Genomic DNA, 24,569 nt, shown 5'->3' on the forward strand with positions numbered 1-24,569 from the left:
TTTACTGGATGTTCTTTGAAAAGTAGCACTTTGTGATGATGAGTGAATGCTGTTTGTCATCTTTCTGGGGATATGTACAGATCTAGATTGTGTGTATGCTCTGCTCTCCAATATCTAAAGAGTAATGTTTCAGGAAGTTGACGTTACTAATGATTATTTGAATGAGTTCTTGCTTAAATACACAGCCGCTCATGCTTTAATTAAACCTGATCTGAACAGTCTTGGTTATTAAAGTGTTCCTGATATGCTGTAAGAAGAAACAGTGCTCTACCTTGTTTCTTTACACACAGGCTGTCAGTAAACTGCCAAAGTTGCAGTCTGGTTTTATTGAGAGGAAAAACAATGGATTTGTGTCAAGGAATTCAGTGTACTCTGCCTATTTCGTGTTGATGAGCAATAATGTTTAAATTATTGCAGCTCTTTGGAAGCAAGAGGTCGGTGGTTTTGGAGGTGCAAAGGCTCTTTACGCTCTAGTCCCTCATCTTAAAGTACCTCACCTGAATTTCCCTGTGTTTCTCCTAGAGAAACTCTGCAGGAGACATCAGGCATACAGAAAGCTTCTGCTCAGAGTTCTTCCCTGACGTGGGGCATTGCTTCTGCTCGCAGTGCCAGCCATTTTCCTTTGCATAAACCCAGATTCTCACTGATCCCAGCAACTTGGCAGCCATCTTTTCCAGCTGCTGAAAGCGAACGAAGGAAAGTGGAAACTTGTCCAGGTCTTCTGGGGGGAGAAGTGGTGAAATGAGATGATGCACGTGCCAGATGAGCGTTGCCGCTGTTGCTGCAGCATCGCGTACAAGTCCTGTTGTCAAACACACTTAAGATCATGACAGCAAATAGCACAGATAGCACAGCGGTATGGGAAGGGTGGTAAGCACTCAGGCACAAATTTGCTTTATGGCCTTGCTTAAAACAACGTGCTTTAAAATTGCAGAAATAGAAAGTAAGTAATTTAGCCACTTTCTTTGTTTTCATTTCTTGAGGTACATGTTAAAGAGCCAAACCAGAATACCTAAGTGGACTCAGCAGACAGGACCCCAAAGAGCAAACTGGGATAAGCTGCTGTTTTCATTGACATTTGCTTAATCTTGGTCTCTTAGCTTGGTGTTCTGTTGTTTGCCTCTGTTGACCCTTTAGTTTGTACAGCTAAAGTAGTTTGAAATCTGACACTGCTGTGCACCTTCAGTGTCTTATTCTTTAAAAGACTCTCATTTCTGGATTAGGGATGGGTAGGAATTAAGAATCACAAGCTCTACCACATGAAACACTGAATAATGCTTACATTTCTGAGATGTAAGTTGACTTACGAGAGCCAACTTGCAGTTTAAATATTGTGGCTTATAATGAGAAGCTGCCATCCTCTGTTTCAGTGGCTCGGATCTTTGACCCTAATAAACAGGCAGCTGTTGCGGTGCTGTGCCACGATAAATGCTCTTTGCAGTTTCTTTGGCCCATTCAGTGAAGGAGATCTTTTATTCCACAAGTGAGTTCCTTCTTTTAATGATGAGTCATTGAGCATGATGGGAAAGAGCAGTTGGCAAATTTATTGCTTCATTCAAGTTTTCCAGTTTGAGTGTGGGTCCTGACAGGGTGGGGAGAACGTTATTTAGTTATTAAAATGACCTGTCAGGTTTGAAGTATGCCTCTCTAGAACCTTTTCTGTGTATTGAATCTGGAAGCACAAGGATGCTACGTGTCCTAGGTCTCAAAGAAAGAATTGGCCTCTTGGAACTACTGCATGCCACAGCTACCATAAAGGATTGATTGCTACTGGAAACATCAGAGCATTACTACTGGCTTTAAGTGCAAAGCTCGTGTTCTGTAGTGTATGAATCTGACCTGTTCATATGTGAATGTTCAGAGAAGTCTGAGCATCCTCCATTGTCCTGGTAGCTTATTTCAAATATGCACTTTTTTCATTCATGAGAGCATGGCATGATTTTGTAAGAGAAATGTCTAATGTTTATGACTAATTACCAAGTTTCAGACTGCCTTTTTTTAAAGTGATTTCTAGCTTATTGTTCCTAGATTAACATTGCCTGCTGCAATTCTATGTATTCCATGGAATAAGAATAGGAAGTTCCAGGAAACCGCTCAAATTCCTTCCCAGGAACATTTTCAGCAGCCAGCAAATTACTATAAATTTGTAGTATGCACAAAACAAGGCCTTGTTCCAGAAATGTAGGAAGAGTTCATGCATCTTGCTAATGTATTTCGATACAGTCAGTACCTGCGCTCAGATCAGCTTGTGTTACTGGTTACTGGGTTGTTAAGATTTAAGACTGCTCTGCTGTACTTTCATCAACTACGTTAGAATATCGTGTTCAGCATCTTCTTGTTTTATGGCCTTTTGAGAAGCAGACTCAAGATGTGTGTGTGGAAATTTGGCGAGGTGTGCAGTGCTGTTCTCTGAAGTCTGCTTTACAAGATCACAGCAGCGTCAGGCAGAAACTGTGTAGAAAATGGATGTTTCAATTCCTTTGCTGTAAGATCTTGCAAGTTAAGTTGCTGTGGTTGATTCTGTAAGGAAGGCAAACGCTATGTTACTAAAGTGCAGAAGAATGAATGAATCTTAGTCATGGAAGCTGTAGGAACACATTGTTTCATAATTTCTGATTTTAGAAAATACGAATGGATGCTTGAGTTGTGAGTTGTGGTTCAGTTGCTGTTAAAGCTGCGTTTCCTTTTCATACCCAGTCTGCTTTGCTGTGTTTTTAATTATGTGTGCTTCTAGTCAACAGAGTTGTGTTCACCTTACGTGCGCGAGGCATCGTGGCTGTGCCAGGCCTGCTCCTGAGAGAAGCACTGACTGCAGGTATCGTTCTTAACGTTCCTTATGCTGGCTATGAAAGATGATTGTGGTTTCCCTGCATTGCAAGTCTTGATTTCTCATTCCTATACTTGTTCTGCTATTTACAGAGTGATCTCAAAAATGTTAATTCTCTCTCTTTTTTTTTTTTTTCTTTAATCTTCAGGTTTGAACTAGACCGGATAAAATGCACAAAGTCTCCAATATCTTTGTTCCTCCCCACTGTCAGCCCTAATTGTGTATAATATGGAGGGACTCGGAATGTTTTTAAGTTGTGATGCTAATTTCTCCATTCATTTCTCGTTGAATATATGAATGTAGTTTTGCCGTGTCAGATACTTTATTACTGTAGGATTGATCACAAAGAACTGTTTTCCTTTATTTCACATTTTAATGCATGGTGCTACTTTCTTTCCTGAGAGCTGTTTTGAAGCCATGGATGTACGCTGGAGATTAAAAATACTTTACAGCTTTTTCAACTTAAAGGCAAATAAAATTTGGTCACCTTAATTCTTTCTCCTGTACTTTAATAGAAAAAAAATGAAGAAATTCAGGAAGTAAAATTGGTTTGTCACTAAGGTTCTTGTCAAGCAGATCCACAGCACACTAATGGCATGCTTGGCTTTTTCACTGTCAGATGCAAAGAACATAAAACTTATTAAAAATCACCTACTTAAATGGCAAGCTTTGAAATGTTTGCTGCTGTTTGTGTGACCTACGAAGAGGTCCAGGTGTAACTTACACAAGGATAAGCACTGCTGGCATTACGTAGCCACAAGACACTTCCTCCATCCTACACATTGCTGCTGGTCTTGGCAGTGTGCTTTGATGTGCGTGGTGCTGTGAGAGCTGGAGGTACTGAGGAGTTGTTCCACAGGATGGGGAATAAAAGCCGATGCTGTAATCCTTACTCTACGAAGCATAACAAACAGAGTGGTGAATCAGGCTTTTTTCCAAGGTCAAGATAAAGGATTCTGGTCAAATTCCCCTTTTTGCTCCTGATTCATGTGGGCACGACTGAGATGCTTTCCGTCAGAATGCTCTTCAGACCTGTTCTTGCTGTGTTCCTCACAAGAAGGGTGCTTGTTTTCACTGCGTGTGTCTTACCAAGGTATTAAAAACATGCTTCACTGTCTGCTCCTTTACTCTGAAATTTGTTGAGCTCCTGATGGCAAATGCATTTAATGAAGATGTACAAAACTTGGTGTGAAACTAAAGACGACTTGCTGGGTTGATGTTATTCTTACTAGAAAGTGATTCTTGGTTTTGAAATGGAAGAATATATGATCCTAGCATATGAATCACGGTGCTTTCGCTAGGAGTGGGTTTAGCCACGCTCTGGTGTATTCTAGCATTTAGCTGGATGCTGATTTCTTTGTGTTTAAACTATGAAAACAAGAAGCTAAAATATTTACATTTAAAACAAACCATCTCCGTTCAGATGCTCTCTGTGCATTTCACCATTGGCTTATTTGGAAGAAAAAACTTGAAAGCAGTGTTTGCCCATCCATCATGAGCACTGAGATAAGTGCTTGCGAAGTCTGAGACCTGGTTCTGTGTCCTGAACCTCGGATGTATCCAAACAGTCTGACATGATACATGTATTCTTGATTACAGTGTCCAGTGTGTTCTGGCCAGAATGTAATGTTCAGTGTGGCATTTACTCTTAACTTTCTGCTGTTATGTATGAAGTCGCATCATAGCAGGCTGGATTTACTAATCTCTAGAACTCTAGAACCCTCCTTTGAAAATCTAAAATCAGGTTATAATTTGTGTGTAGCGCAGGCATTTTCCACCTGGAAGTCCTCTCATTTCAATGTTTCAGGTTAAGTTTGGGGCCCGGTTCTTTAGTAGTGTAAATCAGAAGTACAGCTCTACTGCAGCCTAATTGCGTTGGTGTAAATGAAATCGGGGCTTTAAGTAGATGAATTGGATTTCTCATAGTCTGTTCTAATTGTAGTTGATTAATTTTGAGTCTGTCAACTGGAATTTGGCATTGAAACAAGCTGAACGTTTTGCACATTCTCTGTGATGTTATTCATAGTTGCTAACATGCATTATGTCCCAGAATAGACTTTTGTAATGGGAGCAGTTAAGCACAGCCGCTTCCATTGATTTTCAAAAGCAGCTTTTACAATTGAAGGCTGTAGGTTGCTCTTCAGGATACAAGAAAAATTTTAAAATAGAATCTGCAGTCTCCTTGCCTGCAATAATTCTTCAAATGTGTTTCTGCCTTTTTAGGTCTCTTGCACATTCTTCTTTTCTTTTTTCCCTAGCCTGCTCCTACCATTGTCAGCGGGGAATTTGCTGAACTTTATCCAAATTTTTAAACCTGTCCTCATTTAGGATAACGAGCAATCCCAGGTTTGTTGTTTCTCAGTATGCCGACAGGTGATGTACGTGGAGAGCGAAGCAGGGGAGGAAGAAACAAAAGGTTTTCACGAAAGCTTTTATGTTCAGTTTGAAGAGAACTTTTCTGTTTGAACATTGAGTAGTGTTGGAAGCAGAACTAAAAGCTGAACATAAAATAGAATCAGATGGTTAAATGTATTTTCAGTCTGTGTCAGTTTTCGTGGTTCACACTTCCTCAGGCATGTGTGTGATGACTTGTTGAAGGATATAAGGATATAGATGGTACGGCCCAGCCTGTAGGTGGGGGGCACTGCCGTGCGTTGGTGGCCTGAGGCTGTCAGACCTGTGGGTTGTATTGGCTTCACCCTGTGAAGGTAAGGAGGAGCTTCTAGCAGTGTTGCGGTACGCAGTCTGAACTTCAGAATGTACCAGTTTGACCTGTAGGCACTGAATGCTGTGAATTGAGTCAGAGTCAAAGCTGCAAGTGACCGTGCGAAGGAACTGCAGAACGCCCCGGCCAGTGAGCCGTGCCTGAATCTTCCGAAGTCACATGGAAGGAAAATTCCCTCATCACTTAAGCCAGCGAGGCACTGCTTGCTTAAAACAAAGCCTGGCGGCTCGGGCCTGGAGATACTGCGTGCATTAATGTCCTACTTGCCTTAAGGGCTGTGTCCGAGCGGCCTTTGCGGCGGTGTCCGCAGTCTTTAGGCACACGCCGCGTGCTGGAAGGTGCTCCGCCTGCAGTTCTGACAGCTGCCCAGAAACCCCAGCTGTGGAACAGCCCGAGTTGTGTGGCTGAGGCTTCACGCATCTGCTGGAAAATACTGCGTGCAGCTGTTCTGCACTTCCTCCTCCCAAAGAAACGAACGTGTTGGGTTGCTTTTTCTTTCCTTTAACTCCACGCCAGAAGGCGGGCAATGCTTACCGGCACGGTCTGCCCGGGGCTCGGCCCGCAGGTGCTGCGCTGGCTTCTCTGCTGCCACCGCTTCCAGGGCGCGGGGCGGCGGACGGCACCGTGCGTGTCGTGAGGGGAGCGCGTCCGTGTCCCCGTGCGTACGGCAGGGGCAGGGGAAGCGAAGCGCTTTCCGTGAGAAACCGCTCGCTCGTGCAGGTGAGCCGCTCAGCGCGGGGCGTCGCGTTTCTCACACCCGCTCGGCAAAGCTCCGCGGCGGCAAGCGGCAGAACGGGCGGCGCCGCGGCTCGTCGCCGGGCCCCTCGCGGCCGCCCCCGGGCTTCTCCGGCGCGGGCGGGAGGCGGCGCGCGGCGCCCGTCAGGAGGCGGCGGTCGGGGCGGGGCAGGCGCGGCCGCCCTCCAGCTCCGGGCAGCGCGGGGCCGCGCGGCCGCCCCGAGAGATGTTCAACCGCGCCGTGAGCCGCCTCAGCAGGAAGCGCCCGCCGTCAGGTAAGCGGGGAGAGAGATCCGGAGCCTCGCGGGCCGTCGCGCCCGGGCCCGGAAAGCGCGAGCGGGCGGGGCCGGAGCGCTTCCCGCCGGTGGGCGCCGTGAGAGAGCGGGCGGCCCCGCCGAGCGCGGGCCGAGCGGGGCTTCGCGAGCACGGAGCGGGACCTCGTCTGAGGCGGCGCGGGCGGGAGGGCTCGGGCGCTCCGCCTGTAGAGAGCTGCGAGCCCGCGAGGGGAGGGCGGGCTGCGAGCCGCCGGACGGCGGGGCTGGAGGGCACGAAGCGGGGATCTGCCGGGGAACGGCGGGCGCGCGGGCGGCAGCCGCGGTCTTTCCAAGAAAAGCCGAACGCGGCGTTTGTCAGCGTGGCGGTGATCCGAGGGACGCGCCTGGCGAGCGCTCCCAGAGATGCTCCAAAAGCAGAGCGTCCCCTTCGCTTCCTTCCTTATAGTTAAAAGTGGAATCCGGCTGTCGAAAGAGGACGTTGGGCCGCGCCGCGCCGCGCCGTGCAGGACCCGCCCGCAGTCGGCTCGTGGAGCAGCTCGCCCTCGGCGGGCGCCTGGCCGGGCTGCCCTGTGTTTCATAAGCTGGGATCATTAATTCCAGACTGATGGCCGCAGCTGGTAGGACTGCGGTGAGCACAGGAGAAGACGTGGTGCAGAGGGGTTTTAACGAGTAACGAAGGTCTCAGCTTCGTGAAGCATCCCGGTGAAAAGGGAGAGAAGCACGCGTGGTGCGTACGGGAGTTCTTCTGGAAGGCTGAGGCGCTGAGAAGCGTTCTCCCCATGTTGTACAGCTAACGCGTGGTGCTCGTGGCGCTTCTGTGGTGCGGTGTGCCCGCAGCCCTGCCGCGGGGCCCGTTGCAGCAGGCAGGTGCGCGCCGCGCGCTGTGGTGCTGCTGCTCGGAAGCTGGCACGGCGCGCGGCGCTCGTGCAGGGCAGCGCCCCGGCTCAGCTGTGTCCCCGCATCTCCAGCGGTTTGGGTTTCCACGTGTTTTGTTGTTGAAAGCCAGGGCCAGAGCTGTGAGTTCATGTCGTGAGTCGCGTATTTTCGTGCCTGCTTTTGATGAGTGCAGCTGCTGGCCGTTTTTGATGCTCTGTTTCAACTGGCAGTTGCAGTGTTGTTAGCGCTGCACTTGGCGTTACATCTGCCCCTTACAATGAGCCTTTATCCACAGCTTAACGTGGCAATATTGTTGTGTGATAGGGAAAAACTGCTTCTGTCAGATTCTTCCCTGACGTAGCTGTCCGGCTGACTGCCTGCTTGCTAGCTTAGCGTGGGCTTCTTCTCTAAACTAGCAGTGCGGTTGAGATAAGCACTTTATCATTTGCTGTGTTGGTGCAGCAGCTGGCTGTTGTGCGCAGCAGAATGGCTGGATGCTCGGTGCAAAGTTTGCTTTGGCGGAGGCTGAGCTGTGCTCTTCATGTAGTTGGCTGGCTTTCTGCTTCTTAGTTTCTCATCTGTTTAACAGACAGTGAGTGTTTTCCTACGGCATTAAGAAACAAGGAATGCAGTCAGTGCATTTGTTTATCACGTGCATTCCAGTTCTCAGTAACAGCAGTGCCAGCCTCCCTCACCTGAGTGGCCGCGCTAACATGTACTGTTGGGATATTAAATATTGGCATTGAGCTCATTATTCTGTGTGTGCATCATGTCATGTTATCATCAGACGATGTTAACAGAAGAAAGTTATCTGCATAAAAGCTGTCCTTCAGAGGAGGTATCATTTTTAAGGTAATTTAGTAAAACCTTATGAACGTGGCAATTATTGTGGGGAAAACCTTTCCTTCATCCTCTAAAGTCTTAAAAAATTTTGGAAATAATGCATTAAATTTTCTAAATGAAACTCGTACGTGGAGCGGGGAAACGATCCTAACTGGGCTATGCTTCTGTATTCTAACCTTCATTTGATGGGGTGTAATAAAATCTCCAGCACTTCTAATATGTTTATAAACATCTCAAGGTGTTTCCTCCTGTCACGAGCCATGTGCAGCCTGCTTCGGACTGTGCTGAAGGGAAAGGGATGTTGCTGTTTTCAGTGGTGCTCAGCCTGAGGGGAGCGCTTGGGCTGCTTGTGCTGTGGCCTGGTGGCTGCCCGCGGTGCGTTGGGCTGGGCTGCTGGGGGTGGGCTGATGGCACGTGTCCCTGGGGCTGCACAGAGCGCTGTGCTGAGGAGCTGCCTGCATTGATGCCCCAGACAGGGAACGAGCAAAGGGATCGCAGCCCATGAGCAGCACAGCAGGGCTCTGGGGTTGCACGGAGCTCGTTAGGTGAGGGGGCAGACTGAGAAACAGCATCCTGTAGAAGAGAGCTCGGTGGAAAGGGTGTTGTGGAGGCCCTTCCTTTCAGAGCCTAAATTTTCTCTGCTAAAGCTGGAGGAGGTGGTAGGAGAAGTGGAGAAGATCACAGGTTTTGGGTAAAGATGATGGGGGGACGTAAGTGGGTGGGGTTGGGTTGTGCTGTATGAGCTGGGAGTGAGAGTGGTTGAGGGAAATAGAGAGCTGCCTTGGTCAGATGAGAAAAGAGGGAGAGCAGCCAGAGCAAAGCAGGCCAGCGGTGTCCTGGGTGCATGAGAGCACTTGCTCCAGCCTCCTGACCAGAAAATGTTTTGAGGTTCTCATGGCATGCTTCCCTGCTTTGCATTGGCTCATTGGAATAAATGTTTTTCCAATGGATTAGTCATCATTAAAAGCTGCCTAAATATCGGCTGGAAAGGGAACACTAGAAACAAAACCCCGCTCCTGCACATTCCGTGCTAAATTACATATTTAATAAAGGCATGGCCTGGTTCTTCAGGCCGTCAGCACCTGTGCACGGTGCTGCCATGCTGGTTGCAGGTGAGAGTGACTGTAAGAAGAGCCAGCTGTGTGCTGCTCAATGTCCTCACTGTTCTCACCGAGATGTCACAGGTTTTACAACTGATGCACAGATACTTCGAGTCACATTCCTAAAATGAATTCTGCAAGTGATAATCGAGAACCACATGCTTTTGCTTGAGGGAGGGTGAAACTGAGGAGCAGGTAATTCACTGTGCCGTTGTGTCGTGTTCTAAGCCTGCTGTGGTGGGTTAGGGATAACCCTCAGGGTCTCCAAGCGTTAGCCAGTGGGCTCTGGGTGGGTGAGCAGTTGCTTTTCCTATGCAGGGCTGTAGGTACCTGCTGCTTCAGAGGCAGATCTGTCTCAGCTCTTACCTGCAGGATAAGCCTCTTTGGCTTGTATCCTGAACCTTTGTATGCAGGCGTGGAGACTTGGAGTCACGTAGGAAATTCCTGATCGGAGTCGTAAGCGTATCATAGAAGGAGACTGTGACTGACAAAGATCTGCATGTGAGATGTTTATTTTGCAGTGCCCATGAGCTCAGTTGTTGTATATGCATGTATATGTATTGACTTGGGGTTTGAGTGTAGATTTCAGTGTTAGGGGCAGGGACGTAGGCTCTGTGCCTTCAGAAAGATTCCCTCTTTTGCAGCTTTGTAATTTCTCTCGTATGGAATCCTATCGAGTGGAAATGGGAGATTTTAGTTCACTGAAAACAGTGGTCCTTCTCACAGTTAGGAAGAGATTCTCCAGGTCTCAGTATGGCTTTGCTGAACTGCCAGTATTCTGTAGGGTTTTAAGCATAGCTACCAGCTGAAAAGGACATCTGATAGTATAGCTCTGCATAGATAGCTCTTGGAGATACTTGATGAGGTTTCGTTTCAGGGGGGAGGGAGGGTTTTTAAGAGAACATAAGCAGAAGTTACTAAGATCTTTATTTCCAGTAAGCTGGTAGGAAGAAATAAAGGGGTGATGAAAACAAATGGCAGCTGTACTGATTACCGTCGGAGCTTTATGCATCTGTTTGGTGTGTGAGAATCCCAAATAGTGACTGATTCCTCGTGGCCTGCACTTCTGCTGCCTTCCACAGACACTGCGAGTGTAAGAGGAAAGAAGGCCAAGCTCTTTGTGTGTATTTTAGAGTTTTTCAGATCAGCAGTAAAATTCCTGGAGTCTTCCCAAGTAATAGGTCTTCTGATGCGTAGCCAGCAAGCAACTTTTTGGCATCGCCAGCCTTGAATGTGATGTACTTTCTATCCCTGGGATAGAAATATGCAGAAGTGCGTGCCGTCTGCCCTGGCTGGGTGCTGCCTGGCTGACGGAGAAGTTGTGGGTTCAGCCCAGCTCACCTTAAAAAAACAGAATTTCAGGGGACTTGAAAAGAAAGAAGCAAACAGAGCAGCCACCCAGCTGCTACGTGCCCACGTGCAGGTTGACTCAGCTGGAATGAAGCTCTTCTGTCAGCTGTCTTTCCTCCCATTAGAGTAAGTTAACGTGTTAGACTTGTTCTCTCAACAAAGCATTGTGTTTCTTTCTCATTTTGTTTCTTGCCATTCCCTTGCAGTGATTCTTTTCTTAAAAATAAATTTAATGCGTGTGGCTGACCAGGATTTGATTGTACGGCCGATGTCAGTGCCTGCGGAACAAGGCACGCGATGCTTTTGCTGGCCAGACTGCGGTCATTGTGTTCCGCGTGCAAAAGGTGCTTGAGCCCTCCAAAGCAGTGAGGGTGCCCACCGATGTGCTCATGAATCATCTGGCTGCGAGACCTTTTTCCCTCTTCAGATGCAAAGAAGAGTTCCAATACGTGCGTGTGTTTATTTTCAGTTTTATGGTGTTTTCTTTAAAGAGAGCAGCTGTAATCCGAAGGCGCACAGGGGAGCGGGGAAGAAATGCCTGTGGTATTAATCACCTCTAACAAAGATGGTATTAATCACCTCTAACAAAGATGGTATTAATCACCTCTAACAAAGATGGTGCTTTTCTCCATTTTTCCAGAGATAAATGACAGCGAGGGTCACCCAAGCAGCAGCCGCCAGAGCTTGAAAGGAACCTCAGAATGGGCTACATCACTGGAGAACCTCCTTGAAGATCCAGAAGGAGTTAAACGATTCAGGGTTGCTATATTACCTATGAATATTTACATACACTAACATTAGGATTTAAAGAGGAATGGGCCTCAACGCAAACGGTGCAGATGTGCAGTGCTGTAGGTACAGCTTGCAGCCTTGTCATTACATCCCCTGAGCAGGGGGCACAGGTACAGCTGTGGCATTTGCTGAGCTGCTGCTGTGGTGAATTGCTTGCTCCTGTGAGGTGTACAGAAGATGTTTGGTCGCATCTTTCTAATTGGATCAGTCAGCTACTGCACAGATTAACAAGTTACTGATAGATAAACCACAACCCTGGAGCAATTGATCTCTCTTGCCAAGCACTGTTAGTTACTGAGGACCAGTCCCACACTCCGTTCCAGTGTGTTGCCCTTACTTAAGCAGCTACAAACTGTCCCTGAGCCTGACTGCTCTGTGGAGCTCTGACTGTGTGCAGCAGCAGCTGTACTGAATAAAAAAAATCCCTTTAATTTGGCTACAGACTGGGGCTCGTGCAGCTTGGAATGCAGCCTTAATGTGGCTTTTTTGCCAAAGTCAGGGGGATCAGCTGTGTGAATAAGGACCAGCGGTCAAGTATGGCTTTGCTGGACCGAGCACTGATAAAAAGCCCGGGATGAAATTATTTCATCTCACACTGGTTTGAAAAGCAGTGTAAAGCAGAATTACGAAGCACTGCAATTACTGTGATTTAGAATTCTTATAAAAATTTCTCAGCGCCGTTCAGTTTTTCGCATTGCTTAATCTCTATTTTCTAACTCTGAAAACTGGAAGTCTTGGAGCCATAAATATTTCAGTGGCTGCTTTTTATATATTAATTTAATGCACTTTTCCCCTCTGATTTTAAAATATGCTGTGCTTTTGGGGGATGTGCTTTGTCTAAACACTGTTTAGAGACTGCAAATACATCTTCTGCTTTAGTTGCTTAAGTAAATTTATTGCCTCTGGTTTTCATATTTGGAAACCACTGTTTCTAGAGATTTTACTCATTAGTAAATCAGACACAGACAGAACAGGAATCTCAAGTGAGCTGTTGCTCTCGTTAAAATAGATCACTGTACTCACCTGCTAATGAATTTATACATTTTCAGATTTCCTTTTACTAAAAAATTACTCATGTTACTTAAGGAAGATGGAGGAAGCCTTCCTGTGAGTTACTGATAAGCTCTGAGGCAGAGCTTCTCCTGGAATGTGCTTTTAAAGAGCTGAAAATGCTGTTTGTTGGTGGTTTGATGCACTGCGCAGTGGTTTTGTTACCCAGTGTCACGGAAACTCGTGCCATGATAAAACCAGCCACAAGCAGCATCTTGTTTGAATAGCTGTAACAGGAAGAGAGAAAAACAATGGAGGAATTGGGTTCTAACATCTGTTGACTTTTCTTTTTCCCTAGGAGTTCTTAAAGAAAGAATTCAGCGAAGAAAATGTTTTGTTCTGGTTAGCGTGTGAAGAATTTAAGAAAACACAGGGAAAAAAACAGGTATGCTTCCTAAATAAATTCTACTCATCTGCAAGGGCTCTGTAGCAGAGATGGAGGTTGCTGAACGTGCTTCTTACGAGTGCAGATACACGTATTTGAAGGAATGGCTCTGAAATTGTCCTGCTGGAATTGTTTGGAAACAAAGTTGGTTTTATTTCAAATGGAAACAAAATGCTGAAGTTGTCAAGTTTCCCGTTAGGAAAACTGAACATTTCATTGTTGCTTTGGAATAGCAAGAGGTTGAATTCAGTAACACTGCATCATGCTCAAAGATGTCTAATTTACAACGTTGTAAAGCTTGATGGCTGTTACATGAAAATATACAACACTACTCTTAATACAGAAATGTAAAAACAAGAAAGAGCACAAACTGTTTTACAATACCAAAATGGAATGCTTTCTCAAATTACCAAAGCAAAAGGAAGTGAAGAACCATTTAGAATTTGTTTAAATATTTACTCGCAGGGACATACGACCACAGAACATTTACATTTTAGTGAAAGCTGTAGTTTTCTAGTAACAAATGTTACATTGGAGATGTTTTAACTGTCCACTGCAGTCACTTTTTTCCACTGCGAGGGTCTCTGCGTACATTAGTTCCAGCAGGAGCACAGATTCTGCTTTCAGTTCTGCTTTGAAGCCTGGAGGGTCAGGCCTAAGATACGTTCCATGTTTTGTTTCTAAAAAGGTTTTGGAGATTTTTTTTATTATCTTTTTTTTTTTTTAATCAGGGCAGATTTTTATTGGCTTTTATTTTTTGTACATCACACAATGTCCTTGCCAAGGGGTAAGAAGCTGTCAGAGTGGATTTTAAAATGAAAATGGAAGATCCTCTTGTAAGGTTCCACATTTTGCAAGTGGATTGTAATAGTATTTTCCCTTGCTAAATCGTTTCCATCTTTTCAGCTACTACAGGATCGTAGATGCCAGTATAGGAAATGGTAAACTGCCATATGCAGATAGTAGCTTAGCAAGTACTTGAATGCATTGTCAAATGAATGGGCAGAGACTTGGTTCCTTTCCATTCAGCTTAATTATTCAGTACCAATCATTGCAGTGTACAGCAAATAATGACTGGAGTCTGGTATGGCAAAACTGTTACAAGCAGGCGTAATAAATGTGCTTTGGAATGACACAGACTTGCAAGAAGTTTTTGTAGCTGTTGTTTACAGGTGGCAATGATTAGATAACTTACATGGCTAGAAAGAGCACTATAAGTACAAATCTTAGCACTGCTTATGAGAGCAGTAAGCTTGAATGCATTTCTGAAAGTGACTTGCAGAAATTGCTTTGTATCTATCTTATGAGGGCTAAGTATTCTGAAAACAACTCACCTATTTTTATAACCTGCTTCTCATTAGAAGTGGCTTACCGCAGAAGCTAGCTCACGTAAGCTCAGATTTTGGTCAGATGAAGCAGATTTCAGTTTAACCTGGATTAAATCGGTTCTATTTTTGAAGCATAAAATAAACCCTGCATTACTTGACAAGAACATGTTTTTTTTTCTTGGTCAGCTGGAACTTGCACAAAGATCAGTGCATTAATAATCTGTTGTGCCTCGTGCTCTTGCTGTCCCTGCTATGCACTTTGGATTTGCACAGGCTGTGTCCCAGTGAGGTGCTGGGCTCAGAGAGTGAGAGTGAATGTGAGCCATGGTGCAGCCAGGATTGCTTGACAGGGAACCAGAGGGAGTGCTGGCAAGGAGTAGCTTGGCTCTTGACTGTTGTATTGGCTCTAGACTAGTGATAGGAACACAGAAGAAGGTGGGAGTGGGGGTCAGACCATACCATTCCATGTTGGTTTTCCCGTTCTGGCGAGCTAATACAAAATGCATGCATATTTCAGAGTTCAGGGGAGATTTTCATTATCTGCAGCCAGGCAGCAGTACTTGCCTAGGCAAGTCTTTGGGTGAACTGCATTCAGCCTGCTGTAGTGTGGAAGCACAAACTGTTACTCTCAGCTCAGGAAATATCTCTGTAATTCACAGGGAAAAGAAAAAAAACTTTTTGTTTTCTTCAGTTAAAATGGAAATGTAAATTTTAGTGAAGACTGGGGAGGAATTATGCCAAGTTTACTTGTAAATAGCAAGCTCTGCTGCCACCAATATGATCCTCATTTTAGGACACGTTTAATTATTGAAACAGAAGTGGTGGCAATAAATGAAGGATGTTTAAATATTTTATTTGAGTTAGTCACGTGCTTGTTGCATTTGTGATTGTTAACAAAACAAAAAACATGTCCACTGCACTACTTTTCTTCTCTTGCAACTGGGCTTTAAAAATTACATTTCCTATAATGAATCTTTTCAAATATTGCAGAAATTCACCTAAATACATCAAGAAGTTTTGTGGAGGCCATCAGAACAAATACGAATGTTGGACTTTATGATGTTGAAGGTCTTTTCCAACCTAAATGTTTCTACGATTCTATTCATATCCAGCAGTTCCTTCTGCTGCTACTTGTGTGGAATGTGGCAGCAGTTACACAGGACTGGGTCACACTACACAGCTGCTAATGGCTGGAGTCTGTTCTGACGAGGTCTGGGACTTCCATCCACCTCATTTGGGAACCGCATGTGCTTGAGGGCTGAATTTGACCTTGAGAAAGGAAGTGGGAAATAACGTCGCATCCATTTGGATATTGAAGGGGGTTTCTGTAGACAGTACTTTGTTTTCCAAATGGGTCCTGGCATGGATGCTGGGGCAAGCACACGGTTTTAAGTGGGAACTGCCAGAATGCCTTAATAGCCACCTGTGAGGAAGGTCCCAGCCTAAGTGTTTATAATTCAGAGTAAAGTCCTCTGTGTGGAGGCATTAATTTCAGGCTAATGCAGAACAAAGAATTCCACCCATTGAACTGGTAACATCGCTTTCTCCTCTGCTTGAACCTGGCTTTCCCTGAGTGTCATTTGGGGGATGTAGAAACCTACTGGCAGCTTTAACTGTAAATTCATTTATTTTTCTAGTCTTTGTTAAACTGACTTTGCTTGACTGCTGGAACATAGATGTAGCTTAACAGTTGTTCCATGGGAAGCAGAACCTGTAGAGCTCAGTTGTGTACTACCATGTTTCTGCAGTACTGTAATGTCAGCTCTCCCGTGCCTCTCCAGTGACATCAGTCCCCTCCACCACAGTGCTTTCACTTCCTTCGTTTGTCACTCTTCCTCACAAGATCCAGAAATCCACCCCATTTCACCAACCTCCCACGCAGTCTCCTTGTTCCCCCCATGTTCTCTAACTTCCTCACAGTACTTCTCTTTTCTCTCACGTTTCTCTTCAGGCCTTTCTTTGCTCTTTCTCTGTGGTGCCCACCTAGCTGAAGTTAAAGAGGCCACACTTCTGATCTATTAATTGCTCATTTAGAACAGACCTGGTTTACCCAGTGTCCCCTGATCTGTGAAACTGACAAGATCAAGGACTTTTATGAAGCAATTAATTGTGACCTAGTGCACCTGAGATAAAATAATGCATTCACCAGGTGAACAATCTGTTCTAAGAAGGAGTCCTGGAAAATGTGTCCGTTTTCAGCAGAAAGAGAGTTAACTCTTAAGCATTACAAATTGTCAAACACGTGTTGCTTTTCTTCTAATTATCACCAAATGTTGATTCTCAGCTGTAAAACATTAAAGAAATTCCACGACTTGTTCGTGGGCAAGGGCTTAAGCGCTTCCTTCTTCAAGCTCACTTCCTGCCAAAGATAGACCTTTACTTCCTGCTGTCTAGAGACAGTCGCGTGTTAAATGTAATGGGGATTACTGATAGGTACCTACTGCTAATTATCGTACTGCACCTGCTGTTCAGCAGGCTTTGCTTTCAGCATGCAGAACTCAGAATGCTGCAGCAAGGCTTATTTGGCAGTATTCTTCCTGGCTTTCTCTTATCTGATGGGCTTGCATTTAATTTCAAAGGATTTTGGCAACTTGTAGATTGCTTTGAACCTTAGGGATAATGGTAGTTATGGTCAAAATGTTATCAGTTACTGATTTAGCAAGAGAAGACCGCTGAAATCAGGGCAGACTGCTTTATGCAAGTAACACCTACCCGTATTTATCAGCTTTCAGGGCCTCTTAGGAGTCTTCTCTTTACCATTGGCCAAAAAATAGTTGTGTTTCTTTTGATCTTGTACACTGTGTTGCATGTGAACTGCCCTGAGGTAAAAACACAGTTATGGCAATGCATGTAAGCTGCATTACAAGGTTATCTAGAAGCAGCATGCATTATGTACTAATTTGCTTAGTTTTGCCTAGCAGTGAGAGTAAGTTTCCACAGTACTGTTTTTCCCTCCAGGTTTTTGCACATTCCAATTATCTGCTAATAAAAATATTTTTTTAAGTACTGAAGACAGGGCCTCATTGGTAATTATGTGCAATTTTACACTGATTAACACGATTTTAGCCAGATTTCAACATCACAGCTGCTGTTTAACTTAAGTGCTGAATACCTCCACCTTCCACTAGTGTCAGGGCAGGAGTTGGCAATGCAGAGAGGTTTTTCTCCAGTACAAATAGGTATGTACTTTTGTTTCGTTTCCTTCTGAACTCAGGCTGTTTTGTTTTTAAGATGTGAATCTCAATAAGTAAGGTAGAGTACGCCATAAAAGTTTAACAAATATGGTGAATATTTCCATAGTTAATAATTCTTTAAATAAATGTGTCCTTTTGCAGATGCGAGAGAAAGCAAAAGAAATATACATGACTTTCCTGTCAAGTAAAGCTTCCTCCCAGGTCAATGTTGAAGGGCAGTCGCGTTTGAATGAGACAATTTTGGAGACACCTCATCCTCTAATGTTTCAGAAGCTGCAGGATCAGGTAAAGATTTCTTCTACTTGCATATGCCTTAGCTATTGTCTGCTTTTAATGGACGCTGCTTTAATCACAATTTGATATAGGAAAGTTAGGATTCTGCCTACTGCTGCCACCAGTGACATGGATTGAATTAGCAATTTGGCTCCTAGGTTGAAACGAAAATCAGTAGGCATGGAATTGATTCCCTTCCTTTGTAGAGTTGCCAACACAGACAGCGTGCCTCAGGTCTTGGTAGGGTCCGTTGGCAAGGAGACTCAGTGCAGCCATGTGAATTGCATTCAGGACTTTCCTGGAAAAGTGGATGAAGTTCGTTCCTGGGTTCTTCTGCTGGTAGCTTGAGAATCACCCAGTGACTTTGTGCCTGTGTTTTCCTGTGTATTCTCTTGTGCTGAGTCACAGCTGATGTTTGTTTCTGTAGTTGCCACTGGTTTCCTTGAGAGCTCAAGATTCTTCTCTTTGCTTTGTTTTGGTATTTATATTGATGTGAATATAATGAAATTTTCTGAAAAGCCTCCTCTTCTGAAACACACAAAGCTTAGAAGAGGAGTTGGCATCTGCTTTGTATTTTCCTACAGAACTTGGGAGGTCTGGTAGAAATTGTATTGTATTGCAGGTGGTAAATTTTCTTAGTTGTTAGCTTACTTTAAATCACAGGTTGTGAAGTGAGTTGTTCTTATCTGCAGCTTTCCAGCACTTGCACTATTTTTAATTACTGTAGCATCAGGACTACCTGATGTTCCATTTGGTTCTTTGTTACTTTTTGGGGTTTTTTTGTGGAGAAACGGTACCCTGATTTCAACATTGGGCACTGATGGTGTTAGCAGGGCGCTGCCTCCGTCACTAAAGTGATCGACTGACCGAGGAGGAGGACCGAAGTAGAAGTGAGGGAGGATCAAAGGCTGCTGTTTTCCAGGCAGATTCCTAGTCATTAGCAGTGGAAATGTCTGCAGCTCAATTTCTACATAAAAAAGCAACATTTTTCATAGAAGAACTTCTGACTTGGGAAAAGGGAGAGATAGTACTCTGGCAAGTCTAAGCACTGCAGACCAGGCTAAGTGATTACATGATTATGAGTGTGGCTGGACAGGCTACCGGAGTTAGAATGTTTTCCAGCTTTACAAATGAGTGTGCGTGTCAGCAGCCAGGGGTTAGTCAGCTCAGGACTGAAAATATGCTAGCCCAGTGATAGAAGAGCCCCACTAGTGTGGGAAATGTGAAAACCAGAATGCAGAACACTTGGGCTGTTGCAGGTTTCCAGTGCATGAAGCTTCTGGTTTTTGCTGTTAGATGACAGTTCAGGAAGAGTTATGTTATTCTCTTGTTTTTGATTCCTGTGAAGTTATGTGTGTGTATAAATATATACACATATATATGTATGAACACACGTAAAATGTGATCTCTAAAGAACTACTGTCAACTACTACAGGCAGTGTATGAAGTATAAAAAGCCAGAATGTAGAAGCTCTGACTTTTCATCTGGAGCTCGTTTGGTTTCTGACATGGATGGTAACTAGCACTTCGGTTCTCCTGCAGACCTAGTGATTTAAATGGGTGTTGCTTCTGTTTGCAGCAGGGTAGCCTTGAATGTACAGCTTGGAGGCAGTTGTTGCTTCTGAATGGTGTTGAAGTGGTTCGTAGAAATGCGTAGATGTCAAAATACTTGCAGGGTAAATGTGCCTGCTCTACAGAGGTGATGACAGCAAGGGAGGAAACAGAGAATTCAGCTTTTGCTGAATGTGTGTGGTTATAAAATCTTATCTGTTCTGTGTATTTGCCTTACCAGTTCTAGGGGTATTCAGAGAAGATCTTGATCCTGCAGTGCTCTTGCTGACTTAGGACATTTTAACAGACAGTGTCTTCCTCACAACTTTTTTTTCCTGCAAGGCGATTTGATAAACATAAATATTTAGCCATCCCTAGGCTAAATATCTATGGAATTGAGCCAGCTCTAGGAATTGTAATGCGACCTCGTTTATCTTTATTAATTTAGGTCAATATCAAGGTGTTTTGGGATCATTTTTCAGTCTTCAAGACTCCCACAGTTTGAAATGTAAACTTAAATATTTGAATAGATAAACAAGTCATGGTTAGTGAAGTATTTTTTGTCCTTTATTTTGGATGGAGCACGTTCCAGGACTGACAGGAAAAGTAAAGTTCTGTTTGCTTGTCTCTGTGTCTGTTCAAGTTCCTTGAGGATGTGGGGGGAAAAATAAAAAATGTAGTTTGAGATTTATTTTTCCTTTCAAACAATTGTATTACCCAGTTGTACTGTCAGCTAGAAACGAGGCCTGTAAAGGTAAATCTCCAGTTATCCATGCGTAATTTATCCAAACATGCAGGCCAGAATCCAGAAATTCCTCCTGGAAATTTGGTTACTTTGGGACAATAAAATGTAGTGAGTCATGAATGATGGCTCAGGGAGGCAAAGTGTAGACTTCACTGTTGCCTTGGTTATAGTTTTGAGGTTTTCTTTTTTTCTTCCCTGTTGTTTTAAGACCAAGCAAAATATAGCGCCAATTTTAACACTGACCAGATTCCATCCTCGTCTCCAAAGCCTTTTTTTTTTTTCCTAGAAAACTCCAAATGAGTTCTATCTTTTTTGTCTGAAATAGGTGCAAATAGAAGAGAAAGCAGATGCATGGGCCTGAACTTGGGCCCTGAAAGAAAAAAGCTGTTTTCAGGCTGTGCTTCCAGGCTGGATGTATGCTGGCTGTAGAAAGATGGGCAGGTTTTCAATTCTCTCAGTGCTCTGCGTGTGTAACGGACTAATGCAGTTAGAACAGTCCATAAAAGATACCTGTCTTTCTTCAGCTCTGCTTCATTCCTCTGGATAGGTTTTCAGTTGGCTGTCATGAAAACTGTAATCTGATTCTTAAACTAATCCAGACATTATTGCAAAGCAGTGACTGTGGAACCTACAGTCTTGTTTGTTCCGTGCAGTCAGTGTCATGACTTTAGTAACTGCAGTACTAGCTTTACTAACAGAACAACAACAAAGTAAATTCATATACTGTCCTTTTAATTTAAAATGGAGTTTTACTGAGGTCATTGTTTTTTGTATTTTTATCTCCTCTCACCAGATATTCAATCTCATGAAATACGACAGCTACAGCCGCTTCTTAAAGTCAGACATATTCCTAAACCATAAGAAGTCTGAGGAGCAAGAGGAGAATTCATCAGAAGCTCAGACTGCAGCTAAAAGAGCATCGAGAATTTACAACACATGATACAATGGATCTCATTAGGAGAGGCAATATAATAATTACATTACACTCAGGAACAGTCTAGGTTTATAAGCAGTTGCATTTAGGGCTTGAAAAGTTCAAAACCTTTTTAGGATACTTACCTTCTTAATTGCTTGAATGACTAATTGTTTTTGCAAGACAGCAAGTAACCAAGCACCTATCGAAAGACTGTTTCCTAGCTAAAAGGCTGAGCTATTCCTCCACAGTATGAATTGCATTCAATATTTCATAAGTTGAGCTTTCAATGTCTTTTTTTTTTTTTGTGGAGCATCATGATGCAAAGAAACGGGAGATAGGATGTAGGGTCTTTTGTCATCCATGTGAGGTTGTTGTTTTTAAATGTTTGCCTTCCGATTTTTATTTGTGCCTGGCTTTTACTTTCCACATTGTTGGGAGCAACTGTTGAGGAGTGTGCTTTAAGTTATTTTGTGGATGAATCGTTCATAGGAAACCAAAATTGAGGGACAGCATCTTTTAGGGTTAGGATCAATAGAATCCAATCTGACTCCTCTCTTAAAATGTCACTTTTTCTTTCAAAGAGATAGATGCTTTGCTTTGCCTTTAGTTACAAATCATAACAATTTCCTAGTCATGATTTTCTTTTCTGTTTTTCTTAAATTCCTACACTGTTTTTGCTGTAGACAATCCTTCTTCACAGAATGGAATCTATGCTACCTTTGGAACCAAAGTTCTTAAATAGATGGAATCTCTGAGAAACTCCTAACAGCCATTGGGAAATTTGACAGTTGAGATCCCACTTCGGATGCGCCCAGTTCAGCACGTCCTGCATGTCAGCTCAGTTGTCTGTCACATCAGCATCAGGTGCCAGTACTAGAAAGCAGCTGTGTTTTCCTAGGCCACCTCAGTCCTGCAGTGTGACAACAGTCATTCTCCAGAGGGCCAGCCAACGAAGTCTGACTAGGTTTTATTAAAATCTTTCTACTAAAGTCAACTTGCCAGTGTTACGAAATTGCAATTACAATTGGAAAAGCAGAAATAGCTACAAGCTGTATTTATGAGTGTAAATGTATAGACTATCTCTGTTTCACTTTCATTATTTACTCTAATTTTTTGCACTGCTTGTCTTGATCTTCTGTTTATGTACTGGCTAGTCAGATTGCACAGTTAGGTTTTCATATAGTTTTGTTATTTTTGCTTGGGAAGATCGTAAATGTCACACATTGCTTTCACTATCAGTGTTTTTAAAACTAGGTTTGGGCTGTAGATTTTGAGGATACAGATTCTTTTCATGGACTTGATTATGACTTCGCTTAACTCTGTTCCATTCTTGAAGGTTATGTGTAGAGAAAATGGTTTCTGGGGGTTTGTCTCATATTTTAGAGCAGGAATGGAACTTCTGATTCTTCTCTCAGAGCTAAACAGCCTGTTCATTCTTAGGAAATTAAATTTTAAAAAGGAAATGATAGAACTCCCCCTATATGCACGTTTTAAGATGAAAATTGCATAAAAATTACCTTTTATGCTCCCAGAGGATTTAAAAGTGAAGTCATACTCTTGCTTCGGGCACTTTCAGTGTTGTCTGTTCTCATACTTCTGTTGTATTTCAATGTTCTGCTGAATAGGAATGAAGTGAGTATGTGCATCCTTTGTTTTAATGCAGCTTAGGAACTGCAACTGTCCAGTTCTGGACTTGCCAACTGTTTGTAATCTCAGGATCACCTCTTTTGAAAATTGACTATCACAGTGAACTCTTAACCCCTTCCACTGCAAGGGATGGAACTTCTGATGCAATTAAGTCCTTGGGAGTGGGCTGCTCGAACACATTTAGGAGCTAAGATTTGTCTCTTCCCAGTAATTATGGCAGAAGTCTGTGTGATGTAGGAAAATGTAGGGTGGGGACCTTCATAGGGAAAGTGCAGAATGAATTCTTACCACATTCATCACAGGGATGTGCAGGAGATTCATTTTAAATCATATTGATTTTAAAAATGCACAATTAACAGAGAAAAGTCTTTGACAACCAAGTTTTAAAATAATAACAATAAATTAAACCAGAGGTTGTATGAACAATGGTAGGGCATCAAGAGAACATACTTGTATGTAACTGCTCATAAACAGCTCTTTCCTTTGCAATATGTTCACTTTTCATGTACTGTATTATTTGCTTGGTAACAGCAAATGCTTTGTGGGAGCAGACACAAAGGTGCTCTATTCTGCTACCAGCCAAAAGCTACCCTAATATAAGTGAGTTTTTTTAGCAGCACTTCAATGCTTGTGATGTTTATTTCAGTGTCTGTGATGTTTTAAAGATAATATACCTAAATCCACAAAATTCTTAATCTTTGTATTTCTCTTTTGCCTCAGCCCTGAAAAGTTTGTTGCCCATTGTCTATCTTTCCAAGAGTTGTGGTGTCCCACTGTGGGTTTTTTTTGTTAAAGAAGCAGCAACTAGAGTTGCAGAAATCAAATTTGTACTGAGTAGATGGACTATATTGCTCACTGAGAGAACAAATGGAGAAAAACAGTGCAAGCGCTGTCTGCAATTGCAGCACGTACGTACGTGGAGAATGTTATTGGTTCCTGATGATGTAATCACTGATCCAACTTTGTGAAATATATGTATTTCTCAAAGAGACATATAACAAAGTGCACAGACAAAAGAAAACGCTTCACTATGAGTAAATCCTGTGTTCCAGTAATAACTGTAAACTTTGTGTTGAACCTCATGCTGTGAGTATTGATTACTGCTTTATTTAGAGGTTAAAGACAGGAAAGGTCTACTTTTATTCATAGAATTTATGCTGAAGATGTAAGCACAAAAAGCTGCCTGATCACACGTCTAAAACTCTTCCTTAATGTGTGTTTCTCTGCTAAACATTAAAATATTCTACAAGTATACTAAACCTGTGCACTGATTGCTGTTTTATTTTGAAAGCAGTTTGAGCCAAGATCAGTTCAAGCTCTATAGTTATCCCATTTTCTGCTTTCATTCGCTGTTAAACACTTGCTGATGTTCCCTTGTCCCTAGCAGGATGCTTTTTTCTCAAAAGATACAAGAGGACGACACTGGATTCCATTTTGAGGTCAAGTGTTTCAGCATGTAGCAGAAAGTCACTCTAACAGCAGAATATGTTTGTACCTTCACCTCCTATTTCTTTGTTTTTATGACATGTCTTTCTTTATGTTTGCTTCAAGTTGGATGTTGAGAGTTTTAGATAAAGACTCAGAACCCACTTGTATTTTACTGAAGGTTCAGATGGACTTAAATGAGGAGCATTTGCACCTGGGCTCAGACCCGGTTAGGTCTCTGGTGCAGGGAGAGGAGAACAATCTTGGTTGTTTTTTTCCCCACCCTAAAAACAGAGCAGCAAGCCTTACAGATTCAACATGTTTTGTGAGATATCATCCTGCTAGTATGCCAGAACAGTGGTTTGTGTCATAGTGTTCTTTATCCTGTCCCACAGGCAGGTCTCTTGTTTCCAATCTAGCACAGCTCACGTCCAAGGGCCTAGAGTGTTCCTTTGCTTTTAATTGTGGCTGCTAGACTGCAAGGCTGCAACTCGAGGTATCTTTACAGTATCACCATAGAAGCACACAGTGC

At 43.5% G+C, this 24,569-nt stretch overlaps 1 protein-coding gene across 1 annotated transcript; it reads left to right on the top strand.

Moving 5' to 3' along the window:
* Window positions 1-6,445: 6,445 nt before the first annotated feature.
* Window positions 6,446-23,876, top strand: RGS10 (regulator of G protein signaling 10). Its single transcript, XM_052676715.1, has 5 exons — window positions 6,446-6,562; window positions 11,372-11,490; window positions 12,872-12,958; window positions 17,622-17,765; window positions 20,843-23,876. Exons 1-5 carry the CDS (start codon window positions 6,514-6,516, stop codon window positions 20,987-20,989), a joined length of 546 nt encoding a protein of 181 aa, XP_052532675.1. The 5' UTR covers window positions 6,446-6,513; the 3' UTR covers window positions 20,990-23,876.
* Window positions 23,877-24,569: the final 693 nt, after the last annotated feature.

Source organism: Tympanuchus pallidicinctus, unplaced genomic scaffold (genome assembly GCF_026119805.1).
Source record: "Tympanuchus pallidicinctus isolate F22 unplaced genomic scaffold, pur_lepc_1.0 scaffold16, whole genome shotgun sequence".
Lineage (NCBI taxonomy): Eukaryota > Metazoa > Chordata > Aves > Galliformes > Phasianidae > Tympanuchus > Tympanuchus pallidicinctus.